At 40.5% G+C, this 22,561-nt stretch overlaps 4 protein-coding genes across 4 annotated transcripts; 2 read left to right on the top strand and 2 right to left on the bottom strand.

Annotated features, from left to right (window-relative positions):
- The first annotated feature begins 1,553 nt into the window (after positions 1 to 1,553).
- On the top strand, positions 1,554 to 5,827 carry LOC111435733 (acid beta-fructofuranosidase 1, vacuolar-like). The gene is made up of 7 exons (XM_023073234.1): positions 1,554 to 1,959; positions 2,078 to 2,086; positions 3,055 to 3,914; positions 4,041 to 4,202; positions 4,287 to 4,510; positions 4,887 to 4,974; positions 5,346 to 5,827. Exons 1-7 carry the CDS (start codon positions 1,608 to 1,610, stop codon positions 5,532 to 5,534), a joined length of 1,884 nt encoding a protein of 627 aa, XP_022929002.1. The 5' UTR covers positions 1,554 to 1,607; the 3' UTR covers positions 5,535 to 5,827.
- A 672-nt stretch (positions 5,828 to 6,499) lies between these two features.
- Positions 6,500 to 11,808, top strand: LOC111435696 (monocopper oxidase-like protein SKS1). Its single transcript, XM_023073177.1, has 9 exons — positions 6,500 to 6,871; positions 7,423 to 7,532; positions 7,632 to 7,902; positions 7,982 to 8,120; positions 9,179 to 9,545; positions 9,690 to 10,055; positions 10,138 to 10,216; positions 11,165 to 11,364; positions 11,465 to 11,808. The coding sequence occupies exons 1-9, from the start codon at positions 6,722 to 6,724 to the stop codon at positions 11,568 to 11,570; spliced, it is 1,788 nt and encodes a 595-aa protein (XP_022928945.1). The 5' UTR covers positions 6,500 to 6,721; the 3' UTR covers positions 11,571 to 11,808.
- A 2,312-nt stretch (positions 11,809 to 14,120) lies between these two features.
- Positions 14,121 to 15,799, bottom strand: LOC111435697 (aspartyl protease family protein 2-like). The gene has a single exon (XM_023073178.1). The coding sequence runs from the start codon at positions 15,638 to 15,640 to the stop codon at positions 14,261 to 14,263; it is 1,380 nt and encodes a 459-aa protein (XP_022928946.1). The 5' UTR covers positions 15,641 to 15,799; the 3' UTR covers positions 14,121 to 14,260.
- Positions 15,800 to 20,547: 4,748 nt separating this feature from the next.
- LOC111435624 (transcription factor CYCLOIDEA-like) lies at positions 20,548 to 21,384 on the bottom strand. The gene has a single exon (XM_023073060.1). The coding sequence runs from the start codon at positions 21,382 to 21,384 to the stop codon at positions 20,548 to 20,550; it is 837 nt and encodes a 278-aa protein (XP_022928828.1).
- Between the last annotated feature and the right edge of the window lie 1,177 nt (positions 21,385 to 22,561).

Here is a 22,561-nt window from a genome sequence, read left to right as displayed (position 1 = left end):
AAAACATGTTAGAACTTAAGACAAAAGTTTATTGTACTGACACAGTTGGATGTATTTAGAATGCATGTGTTCGAGATGTAGAGAGCAAATTATAGGTCATAAACAATGGTTTAAAACGTTAAACATATAAACAATGTTTAAATTCTCACGACTCGAACTTTTGTCCGTTTTAAGAAAGAGATAAATTATTATTATTCCTTTAATAATTACATGATGTGTTAAGACTTTTAGCCTCCGTGTGTTTTTAAAAGTGCAAACATCTTATCGTTTAAGGATGTGTAACTCTCAAGGCTAAGATTATATCCGTAAAACAAATTAAGATAGGATAGGAAGGGTTGACAAAAACCGCTTTTGTTAGCGATATCTAAATACGTAATATCTACGGAAGTTTTCAATCGATGACTCTCCACAATGATATGATATTGTCTACTTTGAGCATAAGCTCTCATCGCATTGCTTTGGGCTTCCCAGAAGGCCTCATACCAATGGAGAGAGTATTTTTTGTTTATAAACCCACGATCATTCCCTAAATTAGTCGATGTGGGACTTTCATCATCCAACATATTTAAACCGAAGAATCAGGTTATTCAATTCTTTTGTTGCTGTAAATGAAGTGGACATGTGAAGAATGTTTTACGAGAGGAATCACTAACAAATTTCTTTAACTTTTTTCGCAAATTAAAACTACCCTACAATACTGCAATCATGCAAGAACGACACAAACAGATATGCAATATGATTGAGTTTAGAAATAATTGATATTTGATGTGACCCAACTTTTGAAATGTTTTAAAGATTTTATATGCTACAATTCTCCTGTGACACGTCTTTCTGCATTCAATCTTGAATAGAGACATCATTAAAAGTGACTCGAAAACATTCTTATAAACTCAAAAACCATCATCGAGTCTCAACAAGCAACCAATCTTTCTGGAGTGATCTACCATCTTCTTCACGATTGCCTTGATCGCTCGTTAGAAAATTTGACCAATTTGTTTGTTCATGGATAATATCCCATACCCACCTACCTCGTGCCTAACATTATACATAGAGAACAAATTAGGTCTAGAGAAGATGTTTATTTATTTATTTATTTTTTTGTAGTCCCACCACAAACAAGATTGTGTATTTTCAAAAGATAACGAGAAAAGTCATGTCCCACGTCAAAATTTTCAACCGCTAACATGTTGCTTTTCGTAAACATGTGCGAATCTTGAAATAAGGCAGACAAAAGATACGTCTTCTACCCCATAAAACTACATGACCCAATTTCAAAATTCTTTTCATTTTCACGTGGGCGATACATCTCTTTAAAATTTGGTATCGACCAAATTTGTAGAGATATAATCAATTGATAAACAAATCGTTTATTTTAGAATCAGTGATACTTAAAGGTAAGTTTATTTCCCGTTTAGGTCCCACGGGAAATGAACGTTTTTGGAAGCTAAACCATACAAATTTGCCTCGCTGTCCCTTTGCCAATTATTTTCCATCTACATCTCTATACACTTACCAAATCACGTGATCCACAAACCCACTGTTCCCCCCTTCTTCTTTAAAATCACATCTCCCAATTCCACCAAAGCACCTCTTTTCAAATCCCCTTCATGGACACAGCTTCAGATCTCAACCCGCCGCCGTACACGGCGTTGCCGGACCACCCACCTCCTTCCCCACCGTCCCGAAAACCCCTCCACTTCACTATCGCCACCATCGTCTCTCTTCTTCTTCTCGTCTCTCTCATTACTCTGATTCCCGATCACACCCCATCTCCGGCCGCCACCCAATCCCCACCGGCTATCAAGCTACCCAGAGGCGTGGCGGAAGGCGTCTCCGCCAAATCCTACCCATATGTCTCCGATTCGGCCGGTTCAGCCGGTTCATTCAACTGGACCAACGCGATGTTCTCCTGGCAACGAACCGCCTTCCATTTCCAACCGGAAGGCAATTGGATGAACGGTAATTTCCCCCTTAATTTCTTAATTTTTTTTAAAATCATTTTCCGACACAAATTCTGATAATTGACTGTAATTTGTGTTCGCTGTCACTTGATTGGCCGGATTCCACGCCGCTGCAGATCCAAATGGTACGTCGCTTTTTTACTTTCCTTTTCCTTTTAATCTTGTAATTATTGAATCAAATTGTTTTGGGTAATTTAATCACTGATTTAGCAAAATTAACTCCTAAATATTAGGGGCTAACTTCATCCTCCCAAAACATTTACCGCAGTAACTTAGATGAAAAAAAGTCCCACATTGCTTAATTTAGAGAACGTTCATGGGTTTATAATAAAAAAATACTGGAGACGAAAACTTAGGATTAATACACAGTATAATTAATCAAGGGGTTGAAGATCTAATTTATAAATAAAATATTTTAGAAAGACTGTATGCTTTTTAGTTCTGCCTATCCACCAATTAAATAAGGTCAAAAACATGTAAAAGTCTGGCTTGGTTTTGTCACGTGGGTCCCACGTGTTACTTGGTCTAGAACTGTACACGCCATTGCCACCACGGTGGAATGGGCTTCTGGATGTATTTGTTTCATTTCCAAGTATATGTATAATTAGTTATATCCACACCCGGTGCACATGGGTAGTATTTCCAAATATAATAATTTTTTTTTTTTTTTAAATCTCAAATTATAATTTTTTATATTTGTATTTATTTAGTCTCCTTGTTTTCAAAAATATTTAATATCTATATTTTCTTATGAATATCTCAATTTAGGTTTTTTTTTTAATGAAATTAATTAATTAATTAATTAATTTCCATTAAATGGATTATACCCTTCTCTAAAATCCAAATAAAATAAAATAAAATATAAAATATAAAAGAATAATAATTGAAATACAACTCAGCCACGCCACTTTAATTATTAAAATCACTAGATTCAAGGTAATTATTAATTAATATATTCCACTTTTCTCTTCTTCTTTTTTTTCTTTTTTTGTTTTGTGTGAAAAATGTTGGTTTTGTTTCTATTTTCCACGTGGTTTAAAAAGTAAGAATAAAAATAAAAATAAAAATGGTGAGAATGTTTGTGTGTTTGCAGGTCCACTGTATCACAAGGGTTGGTATCACCTGTTTTATCAATACAACCCAGAATCAGCGGTGTGGGGCAACATAAGCTGGGGCCACGCCGTGTCTCGTGATCTCATCCATTGGTTATATCTCCCCTACTCCATGGTCCCTGATCAGCCCTACGATGTCAACGGCGTCTGGACCGGATCCGCCACAATCCTTCCTGACGGTCGGATCGTAATGCTCTACACCGGCGACACCATTGATGGGGTGCAGGTCCAAAATCTTGCATACCCTGCCAACTTATCCGATCCCCTCTTATTAAATTGGGTCAAACACCCGGGCAACCCGGTCTTGGTTCCTCCACCTGGCATTGGCCCTAAGGACTTCCGGGACCCGACTACCGCGTGGCTTGGCCACGACGGCAAGTGGCGGATCACTATTGGGTCACGAGTCGGGACGACGTTGGGCATTGCGTTGGTTTATACTACTGATGATTTTATTGAGTACGAGCTATTGGATAGATACTTGCATGCTGTACCGGGTACTGGTATGTGGGAATGTGTCGATTTTTACCCGGTATCGGTGGATGGGTCGAAGGGTTTGGATACGTCGGTGAATGGAGCGGGAGTGAAACACGTGCTGAAAGCGAGCTTGGACGATACTAAATTGGATCATTATGCAATTGGGACGTATTTTGGGGATAATGATACATGGGTACCCGATAACCCGGAAGAGGACGTGGGAATCGGGTTGAAATTGGATTATGGAAGGTATTATGCTTCCAAGACATTTTATGACCAAAATAAGGAGAGGAGAATTTTGTGGGGTTGGATTAATGAAACTGACACGGAGGCTAATGACTTGGCAAAAGGATGGGCCTCTGTCCAGGTAATATTTCGCTACTAGCTGACCTGGCTGCCATTTTTAACTTACCCACGTGGCCCAATTATATGGCGCCATATGGCAATCGATTTTTTTTTTTTTTTTTTTTAATTTTGAAAATTATGGTTCTAGACTGTTCCGAGGACGGTGGTGTTCGACAAGAAGACGGGCAGCAATATAATCCAATGGCCTGTGGACGAGGTGGAGAGCTTGAGATTGGGGAGCACTGAATTTAATGGCGTCCTTCTCGAACCTGGCTCCGTCGTCGAACTCGATGTCGGCACTGCTACACAAGTAAATCCTTCATCTTCTTCACGATTTTTCCGTTGGTGGTTCGATTTGCTTTGATTTATTTGGTTGTGGCATTTCATCGAACAGTTAGACATATCTGCGGAGTTTGAACTTGAAGCGCTCGGATCGGAGGAGGCTGCCGTCTCCGATGATGGATGTGGCGGCGGTGCAGTGGAGAGAAGTAATTTAGGGCCATTTGGGTTGTTGGTTCTGGCTCATCAATCGCTTTCGGAGCTTACTCCTATTTACTTCAATGTTGCCAATTCAAGTAAAGGGAGTCGCGAGGCTTACTTTTGCGTCGATGAGAAAAGGTTTGCCAATATTCTGATTGATATTGATTATTGAATGAGCGTTATGGAATTATTTTAATCTTACGGTTTCGTGTTTGAATTTCTTCCCCAATTTGATTTTCTCTTCCATTAATTTATATACTTTATCCCCTTGAATTCTGGTAAAGTCTGATAAAGTTGTTTATAATATTCGTTCTTTTAAGCTTTTGAAAGTTAGTGGATTTTGATTTCTAAAGGTTATGCTTTTTGAAACTTTTAGATATGGGTATTCAAATTTGGTTTATTCAATGAATCTGTCAGCCATGGAAAAGCTGGAAAACTAAGCTTAAAAATGATTTTTGTGTTAGAATAATGTTTCAGCTTTGTTCCGAGTATTTAATTGGTTATTTGGTTGCAGGTCATCAAAGGCTACTGATTTCTACAAACCAGTTTATGGAAGCAGCATTCCTGTTCTTGAGGGTGAAAATTTCTCCATGAGAGTGTTGGTAAGCCAATACATTCCCTTGCAACATTAGCTAATTATGATTAGTGGATCTGTTCTTGGAAACCTTTCTTGTTTTAGAGTAATTTTGAACGTAACAAAAGCATACAAACCATTTTGAACATAACATTAAGAAATGAACCCGAAAACGATGATGTCGATGCCATTTGCCTTACTGGAACATGAATATGCACGTAATCATAGTACGTGATATTTACAAACTAGTTTATGGAAACATTTCTGCTGATTTGAAATTAGCATGTTTTAGAGTGATTTTGAACGTTACGAAAGTATATAAACCATTTTAGAATTGCGCTCGAACTTGATCTGGGAACAAGAACATGGCATTTGGCTTATTGGAACATGAATTTGCAGGTTGATCACTCAATTGTGGAGAGTTTTGGACAAGGTGGGAGAAGAGTGATAACAGCACGCATTTATCCAACAGAAGCAATATATGGAGCGGCAAAGCTTTTCCTGTTCAACAATGCGACATCAGCGAATGTGAAGGCCACAGTGAAAGTATGGCAGCTCAACTCTGCCTTCATTCGTCCTTTTCCCTGAAACCCCAACTACATGATGAAGCTGCTGAATAAGCCTTTTGCAGAGCCCATCATTTGGGATTTTATTTTTTCCTTTGCGTTAGCCGTAGCTTGAGTTGCAGCTTTTGGCTAATTTATATTCAGTTCGTTGTGTTATTGGGCCAGTTCTCAATCTGTCAAAAGCAGCTTTCATTCAAATTCATGCTTCCCATTCATTTTGTTCTTTCTTTGACAGTTTTGGAAATCTGGTGCTCAATGTGAAAACTTTGATTTCAATTGAAATCAATCTCGATATCTATATTTACTTTTTGTAAATTATGGGTTGGTGTTGGATTGTAGTTCTTTTTTTTTTAGCTCTAATTCACTGAAACATAACTTAAAACCAAACTAATCTTGGACAGCGGCCTAAAAGACTTGTGTGTCTCGCAAGATAGACTTGTGTGTCTCGCAGGATATATTGCGAGATCCTACCTCGATTGGAGAGGAGAATGAATACGAGCGAGGACACTGGGTCTCCAAAGGAGATTGTGAGATCCCACGTTGGTTGGTGGAGGAGAGCAAAACATTCTTTATAAGGGTGTGAAAACCTCTCTCTACCAAACACATTTTAAAGATCTTGATGGGAAGTCTAAAAGAAAAATGTAATAATCTAGCTCAAACATGTAATAATCTATGCAAGCTAACTTGCGGCGGGCTTGAGCCGTTACATGTAGCTCAAACACATAATAATCTATGTAAACTAACGGGCAAGTGTACACGATCTGATGCTCACATTTAATATTTTAAATTGTTAAATGTGAACGAGAGAATCTAAATAAACAACCGAAATAATAGCCCATTATGTTTAGATTTGTGGAAACTTGTGGGTACTCTTTAGCCTATATTCTCAAGCTCATGGGTGAAATGGATAGCCCATAATGATGTGTTTGGACTCGTTTTAATGTACTATACACTCTACCTCCCCTGGCTGGTACGCTGAATTAATTTCAGTATTTGCAACTTTGCCCCTCAGCTTTTCCTATTCTCGCAGCTCACAAATTCAATTTGCTTACTGAAGAAGAAGTTTCAGCACTACACAGACCCTCTAAGTCTCAGTGTATTTTGTTTCTCTGTGAGCTTAGTGTCATGCAAAACTTCGTAAAACTCCTCATAAATTAGAAAAGCTTTGGGTTTAGTGAAGCTGCAGCAAGAAGCGCAAGGAAGGATACAATGGCTTCTTCAATGTCTCTCACTGCGTCTCTGTTCTGTCTCATTTCCGTTGCTATTTTCCCCAGCTTTAGCTTTGCAGGCGACCCTTATGTTTTTTATGACTTTAGAATCTCATACATTACTGCTTCTCCGCTCGGCATTCCTCAACGGGTTTGTTTCTGTCTCATTGTTTATTGCACTCCTGGGTTTGCGTTTGTTTCTGCTTTCGATTTGGATTTCCCGTTTCTCCTCTTGTGGGTACTCTTTTGGTGGATAGATTTGTCCCAGATTGGTGCTTCTGATATCACTTTCTGGGTTGACTTGTGGATTTGGCTATCATTTTCTCGACCTGGGGGTTCCTTTATAGTGATCTTCAAGCTTTATGTCATCTCCAAAGATGGCTTGAGTGAACTTCCTTTTGTAGATTTCTTAGTGTATTTGAACTGATCTCAGAAAGTTTGGTTTAATTAAAGGAGAATAATGCTGGAGAAAACAGATACACGTTTCTCACATGATAGCTTTAAGACGCCTCTATTTGTTCTTTATGCTGGTGACTTTTAGTTGAGTTCTTCTCGGATTCTATCTAATTGCCCCAACTTACAATGACCCTTTTCACCAAACTGTCACTTTATTAGAGATTTGAGCTTTGGAGATGCAAAGTTGCTATTACAAGTAAAGTTTTGAGTGAGTTAGCTGAGTTTGTTAATAAGTTCTTATTGTAGGTTATTGCTGTTAATGGGAAGTTTCCTGGTCCGTTCATCAATGCCACGACGAATAACAATGTTGTAGTTAACGTTTGGAACGATTTGGATGAAGATCTTCTTCTCACTTGGTAGGTTGTTTGTGATAACAACATTGTTTTGTATGTGTGTTTGCCCATAGCAATGAGTTTTCGTGTTTAAGCGTGATTGGCGACGTCTTGTTGTGACAGGCCTGGAATTCAAATGCGACGTAATTCGTGGCAGGATGGTCTTCTTGGCACCAACTGTCCTATTCCTCCAAGGTGGAATTGGACTTACCAGTTTCAAGTGAAGGATCAAATTGGGAGCTTCTTTTATTTTCCATCTTTGAACTTTCAGAGGGCATCTGGTGGTTTTGGTCCTTTTGTTCTTAATAACAGAGAAATAATCCCCATTCCTTTTGCACAACCAGATGGGGACATTATACTTCTCATTGGTGATTGGTACACACAGAATCATACGGTCGGTATTGAGCTCGATTTTGGTGTTTTCGTGTGAATGAAAGGGAAATAGCTAGCAGTTTAATACTGTTTTCTCTCAGGCACTAAGGGCTACACTTGATGCTGGAAAGGATCTTGGAATACCTGATGGAGTTCTTATCAATGGAAAAGGGCCTTATCAGTACAATTCAACTCTCGTTCCTGCGGGGATTGAGTACGAATCTGTTCCGGTACACCCTGGTAATGTTCTTTATAAGTTATCGTATTAATGGTTCCTGTGATTCTACTTGTGAGATCCCATATCGGTGGGAAAGGGGAAGGAATTCCTTATAAGGGGTGGAAACCTCTCCCTAGCAGACTCGTTTTAAAAACCTTGAGGGAAAGTCGAAAGGGAAAGCCCAAAGAGGACAATTCCGGCTAGCGGTGGGCTTGGATTGTTACAAATGGAATTAGAGCCAGGTTCCAGGCGGTGTGTCAGCGAGGACGCTGGGCCCCCAAAGGGGGTGGATTGTGAGATCCCACATTGGTTGGAGAGCCAGGTTCCGGGCGGTGTGTCAGCGAGGACGCTAAGCCTCCAAGGGGGGTGGATTGTGAGATCCCACATCGGTTGGAGAGGGGAACGAAACAATCCTTATAAGGGGGTGAAAACTTCTTCCTAGCATACACGTTTTAAAAATCTTGAGGGGAAGCCCAAAAGGGAAAGTCCAAAGAGGACAATATCGGCTAGCAGTGGGTTTGGACTATTGCAAATGGTATCAGAGCTAGGTTCTAGGCAGTGTGTCAGCGAGGACGCTGGACAAATGGTATTGAGCCAGGTTCCGGGTGGTGTATCAGCAAGGACACTAGCCCCCCAAAGGGGGTGGATTGCGAGATCCCACATCGGTTGGAGAGGGAATCGAAACATTCCTTATAAGAATGTGGAAACCTCTCCCTAGCAGACGCATCTTAAAAACCTTGAGGGGAAGTCCGAAAAGGAAAGCCCAAAGAGGACAATATCTGCTAGTGGTGGGCTCGGGCGGTTACACTACTCTCCTACTCTCCTACTCAGATAACTTTTCCCTTCTTACATTGATATGGAAATTTGACTACATATCATTTTCACAATCACCTTGGATAGCGCTCACTGTATTATAACATGCACTAAACAAGACAATGACTATTAGAAGAAACTTTCTCTGTTGCATATAGCAGTGTTCTTATATTAGAAGCACTGCAGGCTTTCGTTGCATGTGTGTTCTCCAGAATGGTAGTCTTCAACTGCCAGGATCTTAAATTGATGTTGACCTTATGTGATGCAGGAAAAACGTACCGACTTCGCGTGCATCATGTTGGTATTTCAACTAGTTTGAACTTCAGAATCCAGAATCATAATATGCTTCTCGTAGAAACCGATGGGCATTACACAGTTCAACAGAACTTCACAGATTTCGATATTCATGTCGGGCAGTCCTATTCGTTCTTAGTTACGATGGATCAGAATGCTAGCACCGATTACTACATTGTTGCAAGTGCTAGGTTTGTGAATGGATCTACTTGGGAAAGGGTCACGGGTGTTGCCATCTTGCACTATTCTAATTCTAAAGGACCAGCAACTGGTCCGCTTCCTGACCCACCTAACGACATATATGACAAAGAGAGATCCATGAACCAAGCAAGGAGTGTAAGGTATGTTATTAACTCGCTCCAAATTTGATATCCTATAGACGAGGCACTGATGAGCATTAAAAGCTTTGCTAGAGCGTAGATTACGAGTTCAACATGTTTTTAGCCAAGGATATGTAACATTTGATACCGAATTGGCTTTGTTAGGCAAAATGTAACTGCGAGTGGAGCTCGTCCTAATCCTCAGGGATCGTTCCACTATGGTCAAATTAGTGTAACACAGACCTTCGTCTTGAAGAGTGCACCATTGGTGACGATAAGCGGGTCACCTAGAGCAACCCTCAACGGTATCTCATTTGTCAATCCCGATATGCCCATCAGGCTTGCTGACCAGAATAGTGTCAAGGGAGCTTACAAACTTGATTTTCCTGATAGACCGTTTAACCGGACGCCACATGCTGATAGATCTGTTCTTAATGCTACATATAAAGGGTTCATTGAGGTCATATTTCAGAACAATGATATTACAATGCAGAGCTTTCACGTGAATGGTTATTCCTTCTTTGTTACAGGGTGAGTCACATTTCTATTCATGTTTTGGTCTTTTGATTTTCAACTTATTATCGTTATTTAACTAAACGATTCTTCATCTCAGGATGGGTTATGGTGATTGGTCAGAAGATAAAAGAGGTTCCTACAATAAGTGGGATGCAATCAGCCGCTGTACAATACAGGTTGGTTCGGGTTTTTTCTTCGCGTGTGCTAATGAGTAATTTCTTTAAGGATGTTATTGAAGCCACAACTACAAATCCTACGTTGTTGAGGATCGTTGATATTGTCCACTTTGAGACTAAGCTCTCATAGCTTGCTTTTGGTTTCTCCAAAAGGCCTCATACCGATGGAGATAGTGTTCGTTACTTATAAACCCATGACCAACCAACCCTTTAGTTAGTCAATGTGGGACTCCTCTCCCAACAATCCTCCCCTCGAACAAAGTACACTATAGAGCCTCCCTTGAGACCTATGTAGCCGTCAAAAACCTCCCCTTAATCGAGACTTGACTCCTTTCTCTAGAGCCCTCAAATAAAGTACACCATTTGTTCGACACTCGAGTCACTTTTCACTACATCTTCGAGGCTCACAATTTCTTTGTTCGACATTTTAAGGATTCTATTGACATGGTTAAGTTAAGGGCATGACTCTGATACCATGTTAGGAACCACGACTCTCTAGAATGATATGATATTGTCCACTTTGAGCATAAACTCTCGTAATATTGCTTTTGGTTACCCCAGAAGGTCTCATACCAGTGGAGATAGTGTTCCTTACTTATAAACCCACGACCAACCCCTTAATTAGCCGATATAGGGCATCTCTCCCAACAATCTTCAACATACTCTTGTCTTGATATGTCACTTTCTCTTGACGTAAGCATCTCAATAATATCGTGCCGTTTCATTGAAATGACACAATGGTAAGTGCAAGCAACAATGTATCATGAATGACCAAGTATAAGAACTACCAAATGCTTACCATGCTTGTTACACCATGTCTGAGAAATCTGCTTAAGTTGTTTGTTTAGTCAACCTAGTCGACCGTTGAATATCGCGATGCCATGTAGCAGTAACGTTGATTTTGTTTCTTATAATTAGTCTTTTGTATCCGTGGCGTCATACTTGTAGGTTTATCCATGGGCTTGGACTGCAATCCTCATTTCACTTGATAACGTTGGAACATGGAACATAAGAACAGAAAATCTGGATAGATGGTATTTGGGCCAAGAAACATACATGAAAATCATCAATCCTGAGGAAAATGGGGAAACCGAAATGCCTCCCCCTCCAAATGTTCTATATTGTGGTGCCCTTCAGAGCCTACAGACGTAAGTAACTTCAAAACTTCAGCCCCAAACCATCCTGCATTTTGCACTAAACTTCCCCTCGATTTCGTTCTTATTCTCGATTCTTTTGTTTCTCTGTCAGGCAACATCGATATAGTTCGGGAGGACCAACTTTGTCGGGGACGTTGAAATTTGGCAACGTTTGTCTCATGGCACTACTAGGTTTCATTCTCTACTTTTCTTACTGAGTTGGGAGTTCTGATATGACTTGGTAGCTGGTTTTCCTCTGATATTATTGAAATTGTCTGTCATGTAGACGTATATATGAATAGATCTTTTTGCATCTTAAGTTCATGTAGCAGAGATTAAATGTTGTTGAATTGTTGTGGTTGACCCAATGAAAAGTATTATTAGCTGGTCTGTCCATCGTTATAGAACGTTCACGATTACTACGTCCACCGTCGACGAGTTGAACGTCGTTTCCCAGATAAGTTGTTCACTCTATCATTGATTTTAGCTTTGTTTCTCTGTATCTCTCATGTAAGGACAATATGTGCATTGGTATAAAGAAGAACATGGATGGTCTCCTAAAAGACATATAGGACAGAAGAAATTAGTGGAGAGAGAGAGAAGGGAAGGTGAGAGGAAAAGGGTGGAGAGAAGAGGAAGGGCTTGTTGTGTGAAGGTTGGTTTGGTTTGGTGTGGTGGGGAATGGTGGCAGTGAACTGATATGACTCATTTTTGGATCAAAATGTTTGATTTTAACGTAATCAGTGACTACAACAAGCAAGAACCCACCACCATCCATTAATAAAGTAGCAGTGTTTTAGTACAAACACACACTCATGGCCCCATCCCCAACTATACACTTTGCCTTTTCATACCCTTTCTCTCCTTTCATCCACCCTTTTTCCGCCCACCGGTTGTAGATATTGTTCATTTTGGTTTGTTATGTATCACCATCAGCCTCACGGGGTTAAACTCATCTGTTAGGGAGAGGTTTCCACACCCTTTAAAAGGAATGTTTCGTTCTTCTCTCCAACCGACGTGGGATCTCACAATCCACCCTCCATGGGGACCAACGTCCTCATTGGCACACTGCCCAGTGTCTGTAACAGCTCAAGCTCACCGGTAGTAGATATTATCCGTTTTAGCTTGTTATGTATCACTATCAGCCTCATGGTGTTAAACTCGTTTGTTAGGGAGAGGTTTCCGCACCCTTAGAAGGAATGTTTCGTTCTCCTCTCCAACCGATGTGGGATCTCACAATCCACCCTCCATGGAGACCAACGTCCTCATGCTCACTTATTGTTCATTTAGAGAGAGGAAAGAAACATTTCTTATAAAGGTGCGGAAACCTTTTCCGAAGAGTCGCGGTGGAAAAATATTTAAGAGAATATGGGAAGTGGGTTATGGGTTTTCATCATGTTTCTCTTATTTATTATGTATTTGTGTTTGGGTACATAATATTAACAATAAATGCGAGTGGGCAGCAATTTAATTGGATCCATTTGAAGGACTCTGATGTCCACATGTTTGTGGGGGAAACTTTTGGTATCCGTTTCAAGATATTCAAACTATAAACTCTCTACGGCTATGGCTACTCATTGTATAAGAATTGATACCATTTATTTCTGCCTTTAATATCATGCTTCCAATATCCTATGCTCATTCACATTCTTCCTACTTCAATGCTTGTACATGATTTTTATGTTCATCAAGTGAAGTGTAAAATTGGATGAGATGAGAAGGGAAAGACTTGGAATATCCATACAATGATTTGATGTGACCAGAGAGAATGTTTTTTTTTTTTTTTTTTTCGTAAAACCCATTCATTGAAAACGGGATAATTTTATTTTCAATTATGTGACACTGAACATAAATGAATCGAGACCGCGTACGAATAGAAGTAATCTTGAGGATACAATGACTAAAAAACGCTTAAAAGAAATGACACTGGCTCAATCATGATTAAACATGCCATGTATAGTGAGGTCGTAGATATTTTTCTAAGATGCATGTGAACCAAGACAAAACATGCTGAAATGAAGGAGTGTGGGAATAAAGAGGAACCAATTACAAATTGACCATGCATAGTAAAATGGGAAAATCCAACAATGTTGCAAGTCTTCAACGAAATGAATCGATCGAATAAGCTAGCTTAGTCAAATTAAGTGGTGATATTTAGACTCGTTAAATAATTCGGCCCAAATTCAACTAATTGGGCCGAAAGACCATCAAGAACCGAAGTCTACAATAACTCCAAAAGACTTTCGAAGAAAAAAAAAAACATTTTCTAAGACTCCTTAACTTCAAGAACAGATCTTACAGGAGAGTATGAACAAAACATTTATTATAAAAGTGTGGAACTTCACACCAATGGACACGTTTTGAAATCATGAGACTAATAACGATACGTAATGGGTCAAAACAGACAATATTTGTTAGCGGTGGGCTTGAACCATTTCATGCGCTCACCGAAACGCACTAAAAAAAATATTGGACTCGAAAAAAAAGAAACAAAAAACATACTTTTGCTTTTACATCTCCATCTCCATAATACTCAACTTTTTGTTTTCCATCTACAACTCAATAATAGTCCATCACACATCACATTTTACAATAAAATTATTTAAAAAAAGAAAGAAATTTATTGAATGAGTAATCACACATAACAACAAATATATATATATATATATTTATTTAGATAATAATTTAATTAATTATATATATATATATATATATTAAAAAGGGTGGTAGAAGTAGACAAATAAATTAAAAATGAATATATTTTTGTGTACAGAAATGCAGAAGTACCTTATTATTATTATTATTATTATTAATAACTTTGGCAAATCCAAAATGGGTCACGAGTTCCCAACTCAGTGAGTCGAGTCGAGTCGAGTCGTGAAAAAAGAACCAAAGAACGAACGAAGGTTCAAGGAAGCCCGCAGCCCCGCCTTGAGAAGCCCAGCCTCGACGCCTCCTTGTCGAACTCCAGCAGGAATCCTTGTTGCATCAGATTCCCAATCACCGAGAACCCATTTCCGCCCTCCACTGCTCGGATCGCCAAGCACATCACCCCCTCCTCCGTCTCCAGAAAGTAGTTCCTCGCCGGCGGCGGAAACACTGCACCATTCCCCAGCTGGAATCTCACTCGTGGTAGACTCGGCCGCTGCGATTCGTTTGATACGTTCACGCATAGATCGAATCCCGGAGTCAACTCGGCTGCAGCCGGTAGCTTCACTCGCTGTCTCATCGCCTTCAGCACCTCCTTGTACGCCTCCTCTGCCAGATACGTCAGCGTCGTTCCCGAATCCACCACCGTCCCGCCGTTTCCTTGCTCGTCGATGGCCCACAAGGTCGGGTTGATGGGTAATTTCACGCCGTCGACGGTGATGCTCTTGACGGCAATGTAGTAGAATGTTGGTGACAGAGGGTTAATTAGCAATGGGGTGTAGCTGATTTTGGTGGCATTGGTCACGGGGAGTCTACGGAGGCCGCCGCCGATCATTAGGTAGCTGGTGGGCGGCGGAGAGAGTGTGTAATCCATAAGACAATAGGAAAATTTATTGCCAAATCGGCGGCCGAGTTGAGTGGAGAAGGAGATCGGACCTCTGCCCAATCCCATGACACCACGTGCTCCATTAAATTGGGCGCCCGAAACGCTCGGACCCGAGATCCGGAAGCCGCACCCGAACGACAGATCTTTAAGACGGGTCTCGGAGCCAGTGAGGGTCTTCAACGTCGTGGTTTCCTTGGAGAAGAAGCCGGAGGAGGTGGAGCCGTCGGCGTAAGTGTAGAGGAAGCGGCAGGGGGAGTGGAGGCGCGTGTGGTTACAGAGGTGGGGAGGAGCGTGGGGGAGGAGGCGGCAGTGGGGGTCGAAGCAGTGGAAAGGGGAGAAGGAGGAGGAGTGACGGGGGAGGAAAGCAGAGGAGGGAGGGTGGTGGGAGCAGTTGCGGCAGGCGGAGCATTTGACCCAGACGAGGTCGCTGCCAGTATCGGCGACGAGGAGGAGGCTCTGGGGAGGAGTGCCAATGCGGAGGTCGACGAAGTACTGGCCGGAGCCGGTGGAGGCGCCGGAGATGAGAGGGGATTTGAGAGTGGGGTTAGGGCGGCGGCGGAGGGCAGAGAAGAGGAGGGAGAGGCGGTGGGTGTCGGAGGAGAGGGCTTGGGAAGGGGAGGAGAAGGGGTTCTTGTGGAGCAATGGAAGCTTCAGGTAGTCGGCGGCGGCGGCGGCGTTGAGGAGATCGGCGAGAGAGAAGAGGAGAAGAATGAGATGGAAGAAAGGGGAAACGGAGAGCATTGTTGTTTGCATTCGGAATCGGAATGAGAGGGAAATGCGTAAAAAGCCGATGAGGCGGACGGCGGAGGGAAGAAATGTGGTTCTTCTGCTTTCAATTTTGGGCCCAATTATTAAGCCCAATTACTAAGCCCAATCACTAAGCCCAATACCACTTCAATTTTCCATATATTATTAAGCCCAATTATTAAGTCCATTCAATTCATTCAAATTTCAATCCGTCCGTTCTATGGTCATGCTTGTCCAATGCTATGGCCACATGTCGGATCTCTCAGTCATACTTGTCCAAGTCGTGTTGTTTGTGGCCACATGTCGGATGTCTGTGTCATACTTGTCCAAGTCGTGTTGCCTATGGCCACATGTCGGATGTCTCTATCATATTTCTCAAGTCGTGTTGCCTATGGTCACATGTCGGATGTCTCTATCATATTTCTCCAAGTCGTGTTGTCTATGGCCACGTGTCGGATGTCTCTATCATATTTCTCCAAGTCGTGTTGCCTATGGTCACGTGTCGGATGTCTCTATCATATTTCTCTAAGTCGTGTTGCCTATGGCCACATGTCAAATATTTCAGTCATACTTGTCCAAGTCGTGTTGCCCATGGCCACATGTCAGATGTCTCAATCATACTTGTCCAAGTCGTGTTGTCTATGGCCACATGTCGGATGTCTCTGTCATATTTATCCAAGTCGTGTTGCCTATGGTCATATGTTGGATGTCTCGGTCATACTTGTCCAAGTCATGTTGTCTATGACCACATGTCGAATGTCTCTGTCATACTTGTCTAAGACGTGTTGTCCATGGTCGCATGCTCGTTCCAAACCCCTTTTACATATTTTCATCTTAGATTGATCTTTTATTATTTCATGTTGTGTCAATATGGGGTGTATAACCAGTAATCAAAATCATGTTTACACTCGCTAGAACTAAAATGTCTCAAAATGTACCATAAGAGATACGACTAGTTGTCACTTCTTCCTACCCGAGTTATAATCTAGCACACAAGGTTACAAGGACACGGCCCCTTTTGATTTGCCTACATATGGGAGCAGGATCTATGATTAAAACCCACCATCCAAGATTTTATTCTGTTCAAACAGATTTTATGGAATTTGCTTTTTCTACGGTTTGAGGTCTTACAAAAGTTGGTGGTGGCTCAGACATTTATGCCACAAACACTCCTAGGTTTAAACCAATAACCTTTGAACAAAACATTCATATGCTTCTCAAAATATTCCAACCTAAAAAATGTTCCTATGTCATAGACTTGTCATTTAACTCCTACAACCACACCTTGTGGAGATTCGCTACAAACACGACTACGAATGAGGAGTAAAGGATGAGAGATTTCTCTTGGTTAGCTAAACGGGGTCGGAGACGAAGATTATATTCTTCATCCTTGATTCTATCTAAATGGGGTTCGAGACGCGTCTTAAAACTGTGAGGCTAATCAAAATACGTAATGGGTCAAAGCGAATAATATTTGTTAGCAGTGAGCTTTGACAATTACAAATGGTATTAGAGCCAGTCACCCGACGGTGCAAGGCACTGGTTAGAGTAGGGCTAGACCCTCTCCATAGTAGGCACGTTTTAAAATCGTAAGACTAACGATGATACGTAACAGGCTAAAGCGGACAATATTTACTAGCGGTGGGCTTGGGCTGTTATTAGAGTCAGTCACCAGATGGTGCGAGCCATTGGTCGGAGTAGGACTAGACCCTCTCCATAATATATGTGTTTTAAAACCGTGAGACTAACGACAATACATAATAGGCTTTAGCAGACAATATCTGCTAATGGTGGTCTCGAACTGTTACAAATGGTATCAGAGCCAAACACTGAACGGTGTGCCGAGAGTGGATTGTGAGATCCCACATCAGTTGGAGAGAAAAACAAAGCATTCCTTATAAGGGTGTGGAACCTCTTCTTAGAATTCCATGAGGCTGATAGTTATACATAACAAGCCAAAACGAACAATTAGGTTTCGGTGCTCGATAACATCTGTACTAAGTGGTTAAAGAGAAGATACCAAAACATGACACCAACCCTAAGGTTTAAGAGGAGGAGATAAAAAGTTTTTAGGCTTGTTTTCAGGCATCTCTTTAATTAATAGGATTAGATGTTAAGTTGTGTAAACGTGTATGCAATGCTTTTTGGTAGCAATGAACGTGTTAGAACCTGATAGCAAAATGCAAAGCGATTGTGTTGATTTGATCAAATGCATTTGGTGATAAGAAAGCTTCCACACAAGAGACAGGCTCGATCAACACTTAGAACCATTTCTACTTTATTATATTCTCTATCTGAAATGCAAAACAACAACTTTTGTTCTCTTCCCATGTTCTCATTATGTTAAAGTAATTGCAAAGTTTAAGGAACAACATAACATGTTGTTTGTGGATACAACGGTACGATGTTATCGTCTTTGAGTATAAGCTCTCATGGCTTTAGGGTTTCTCCAGAAGGCATCATACTTATGGAGATGGTGTTCCAATAGTCCTCAACAATCTTCCCGTCGAACAAAGTACACCATTTGTTCAACACTTGTCAAGATTCACAACTTATTTGTACGACATTTGAGAGATTTTATTGACATAGCGAAGTTAAGGGCATGATTTTGATAATATTTTAGGAATTATGAACCTCTACAGTGGGAAGATATTGTCACACCTGCAACTCACATCTCGGCACAATGGAACGTGTAACCCGCCTGCTGTCTCATTCAACTACATTTGTTCCTATAATCCATAGCTTAACAGAACGCAGTAGCGAGGGGCGAACCAAACAAGCCTTCCAATCTAAGAGCTTTCCATGGGGGATTGAGTGGAAGTTGGAAAAACCTAGGAAGATTCCCATGCAGTCTGACGGGTGGAATACTACTTTGAGCATAAGCTTTCATGACTTTGCTTTTGGTTTCCCCTTAATTAGCTGATGTGAGACTGCTCCTCCCGATAATCCTCAACCGGATATCCTACGTCTTCAAACACCAACGATTGAGGTAAAGTTTTGATGTAAACGATTATGTAGGCACAGATTTAGGTGCATGAAAAGGAAGAAATGGGGATTGTAGGGTTGAAGGAATAAAAATGGGTTGGGGAAAGAGAGTCAAAAAAGGAAGAGGAGGGAGCCCTAGAGCTCAGCAGGGCTACGCTGCACACCATGACTTTGATATCATAGTGGCGTAAGATGTTCCCACTATTTGACTTTGACAGACCTGTGAACACCCTACATCTTCAAAAACCCCTAAACCCTCCTTCATCTTTAACTTAACTTGGTGCATCTCGGTTGTGGGTCGTGATTCAAATCTCCGACTTTTTAATCTAAAATTATACGTAGTGTTGGACTAATTATGATCTTATGAAGTTTATTAGTGTGAGATCTCATATTGGTCGAAAGGGAGAACAAAACATTTTTTATAAGGGGATGAAAACCTCTGCTTACTAGACATGTTTTAAAACTATGAGATTGACGACGAAACGTAACAAACCAAAACAGATGATATCTGTTAGCAGTGGGCTTGGACTATTACAAATGGTATCAAAGCCAGATATCGAGCGGTGTGCCAACAAGGACACTTGGCCCTCAAGAGGGGTGGATTGTGAGATCCCATATTAGTTGGAGAGATGAACGAAACATTTTTTATAAAGTGTAGAAACCTAAGTATTCTTGGGTATGGAAATCTCTCCCTAGTAGATGCGTTTTGTAGGCGAATCTCTTTATAAGTGTGTGGAAACTTCTCCCTAATAGACACATTTTTTGGGCAAACCTAAGTATTCTTTATAAGAGCGTGGAAACCTAAGTATTCTTTATAAGGGCGTGAAAAGCTCTCGCTAGTAGACACGTTTTCTAGGCAAATCTAAGTGGAAACCCAAGTATTCTGTGTGGAAATCTCCTCCTAGTAAAGACGGGGAGACCATTTTCTAGGTAAACCTAAGTATTCTTTATAAGAGTGTCGAAACCTCTCCCTAGTAAACGTGTTTTCTGGACCCTCAAATGGATGGATTGTGAGATCCCACGTTTATTGGAGAGGGAATGAAGCAGTTTTTAGTCCCTAAACTTCAAAAATTTTGTGTATTTGGTCCCTGAATATAAAAAGAAATGAGACAATAGTAGCTCTATGATTTGGGGTTAGATTTTTAGGTAATTTGCTTTCACTTTTGAGTGAATAGGAAGAGCAACAATTTGTATAGGATAAAAAGGTGGGCTAAATAGGATCTATAATAGGAATGAATTCAATCTAATAAGAGTTGATCCATCATTTGAATTTCAGAAATGGGCTCAATTTTCTTTTGTTTCCTTTTACATTTTTAAAATTTCACCCAAAGAACTAACTATGTTCACTTTACTTTGACGGATAAGGATTCAATCGAAACATTGCAAGAGATCTACGACCTCGTTTTGAAAACTAAAAAAAAATTGTATTTGAAAACTTGGCTATAAACTCCTATGTTTCCTTAAGAAGGATGAAAGTTATTGTAAAGAAGTTATTAAAAAACAAGTATTATTTTCAAGAACTAAAATCGACCCGTTTGATAACTATTGGATAATCTAAAGACCCGTTTAATAAAAACTAAATTTCCGCTTATAAACACTATTTTCACCCGTATGTATCTTTGTTTTGCTATCAATTTTCTATTAACATCGTCACAAATATTCTTAAGCAAAGATAAAAATAATAGTAAGAAAATAAGGAAAAACAAGTATGAATTTAAAGAACAGAACACTACAAACAAAAGTATCATCGCACATACCTAAATGATTATCAAACGAAACCTTAGTGGCGGAAACCTAATTGGATAATGTTTAGGTTATTATATAAATTAAACAAAAGGAAGAAGAAGAAGAATTAGGGTTTTTGTTTGTATAGAGGAATTGATGAATAAATTAGGGTAATTTGAGTAATGTGGAATGAGAAAAAGGAATTAGGGCAAGAAAGTGGTGATATTACCTGAGAAAAAGGTGTGGATTGATGAGAGATCATCAGAAAAGGCAAAAACTTTAGGGCAATCTTCCAAATGGGTCTCATCTGAGTTCAAATAATGTTGAGAAATGCAAATGGGTTGTGGAGATTTCTTCAACATTGTTCTTTCTCTTGCCCTAGCTCTTGCCCTAGCCCTTGACTCTCTACCAATTGTTTGTAATTGCCTGCCCTTTTTGTGTTTGGGAGTGCCAATGGAACCACCAGCGTCTTGTTTTGACACGACCTCACTCGACCCGGAGCACGCGCTGCCGTGGCTAACCCCGCTGTTGTTGTTGTTGTTGTTGAGAGCCTTGATGGCGGAATTTGAGTGTGAGAGAAGCCACTCTATGGTTTTGCTAGCTTTGTCAAAGCCTAGCATGTCTTGAAGGTCGAAGAATTTCCTTGCAATTTGAAGGGACAGCCTCATTCTACGGTCTCTTGGGCCCTGTGCTGTGCAGATCTTACTGTGTCTGTCCTTCTTCCCTGTTCTCTTTGTGGTGGAGCTTCCATTTTTCCTATTACTATTACTACTACTACCTTTCTTCTTCTTCTTCTTCACCTCCAAGCTTCTTCTACCTTTCTTCTCTGAATTTTGCTTATGATCATGTCCAACATCGTCTGCTTTATCCTGTTCTTGTTCTTCGTCTTGTTCTTTCCAACAATCTCCGCCACTGACGAGTTGCTGTTGTTGTTGTTCTTGTTGTTGGGATAAAAAGTGAGTCAAAAATAGGTCGTCGTCGTCGAGAAAAGGATGTGGGAAATGTAGATAGGAGGAGTTCTCCTCATGTTGTTGATCCATTGAGCTGGGGTTTACATGATCTAAACCAAACATGTCTTGTTTCATCATAAAAATGAAAAGAAGAGGTGTAGATGGAGATAGAGATAGAGAAGGATTTGTGAATATTTAAACGTAATTGAAATAGTAGGAACAAGGAGGTTGTTAACCTATCATTATCTACCTTCAAAATAATGAATGAGACCACTTTTGGGAAAGAGAAAGCTATTTTATGATTGTGTTGGGGGAGAGCAAAATTATTGGCAGAGATGCAACTCCACCGTAAGCAAATATTGTTCGTTTACTAAGGAGAAGTTTCTACACCCATAATGGAATGATTTGTTCCACTCTTCAATCGATGTGAGATCTCACAAACCAAGTTTCCACACCCTTGTAAGGAATGTAACGTGTCTACTAGGAAGAAGTTTCTACACCCATATACGAAATGATTTGTTCCCCTCTTCAATCAATGTGAGATCTCACGAACCAAGTTTCCACACCCTTGTGTAACACGTCTACTATGGAGAAGTTTCTACACCCATATAAGAAATGATTTGTTCCCCTCTTCAATCGATGTGGGATCTCACAAACTAAGTTTCCACACCCTTGTAAGAAATGTTTCATTCCCCTTTTCAATCGACATGGGATCTCACAAACTAAGTTTCCACACTCTTGTAAGGAATGTTTCGTTTACCTCTCCAACCGATGTGAGATCTCACAAACCAAGTTTCCACACCCTTGTAAGGAATGTTTCGTTTACCTCTCCAACCGATGTGAGATCTCACAAATCAGGTTTCTACAACCTTATAAGGAGTGTTTTGTTTACCTCTCCAACCGATGTGGGATCTCACAAATCAGGTTTCTACAACCTTATAAGGAGTGTTTCGTTCCCTTCTCCAACCAACGTGGGATCTCACAAACCAGGTGTCTACACCCTTATAAGAAGTGTTTCGTTCCTTTATCCAACCGATGTGTGATATCACCCATTTGGATTTCTACACCCTTATAACGAGTGTTTTGTTCCCCTCTCCAACCGATGTGTGATCTCACAGACCCATTTGGGTTACTGGGATTTTGAAAACATATTCGCATCTATTCTCAATAATTAACTTTAAAACGCTATGTTTAAGATTTATTGTAAGTAAAAACGAGATGGGGGCATGAGAGAGAGAGAGAGAGAGAGGGGGGGGGGGGGGGGGGG

This window comes from Cucurbita moschata, unplaced genomic scaffold, assembly GCF_002738365.1.
Source record: "Cucurbita moschata cultivar Rifu unplaced genomic scaffold, Cmos_1.0 Cmo_Scf00050, whole genome shotgun sequence".
Classification (NCBI taxonomy): domain Eukaryota; kingdom Viridiplantae; phylum Streptophyta; class Magnoliopsida; order Cucurbitales; family Cucurbitaceae; genus Cucurbita; species Cucurbita moschata.
The sequence above is the reverse complement of the archived record's forward strand: the minus strand, read 5'-3'. Positions and strand labels throughout refer to the sequence as shown.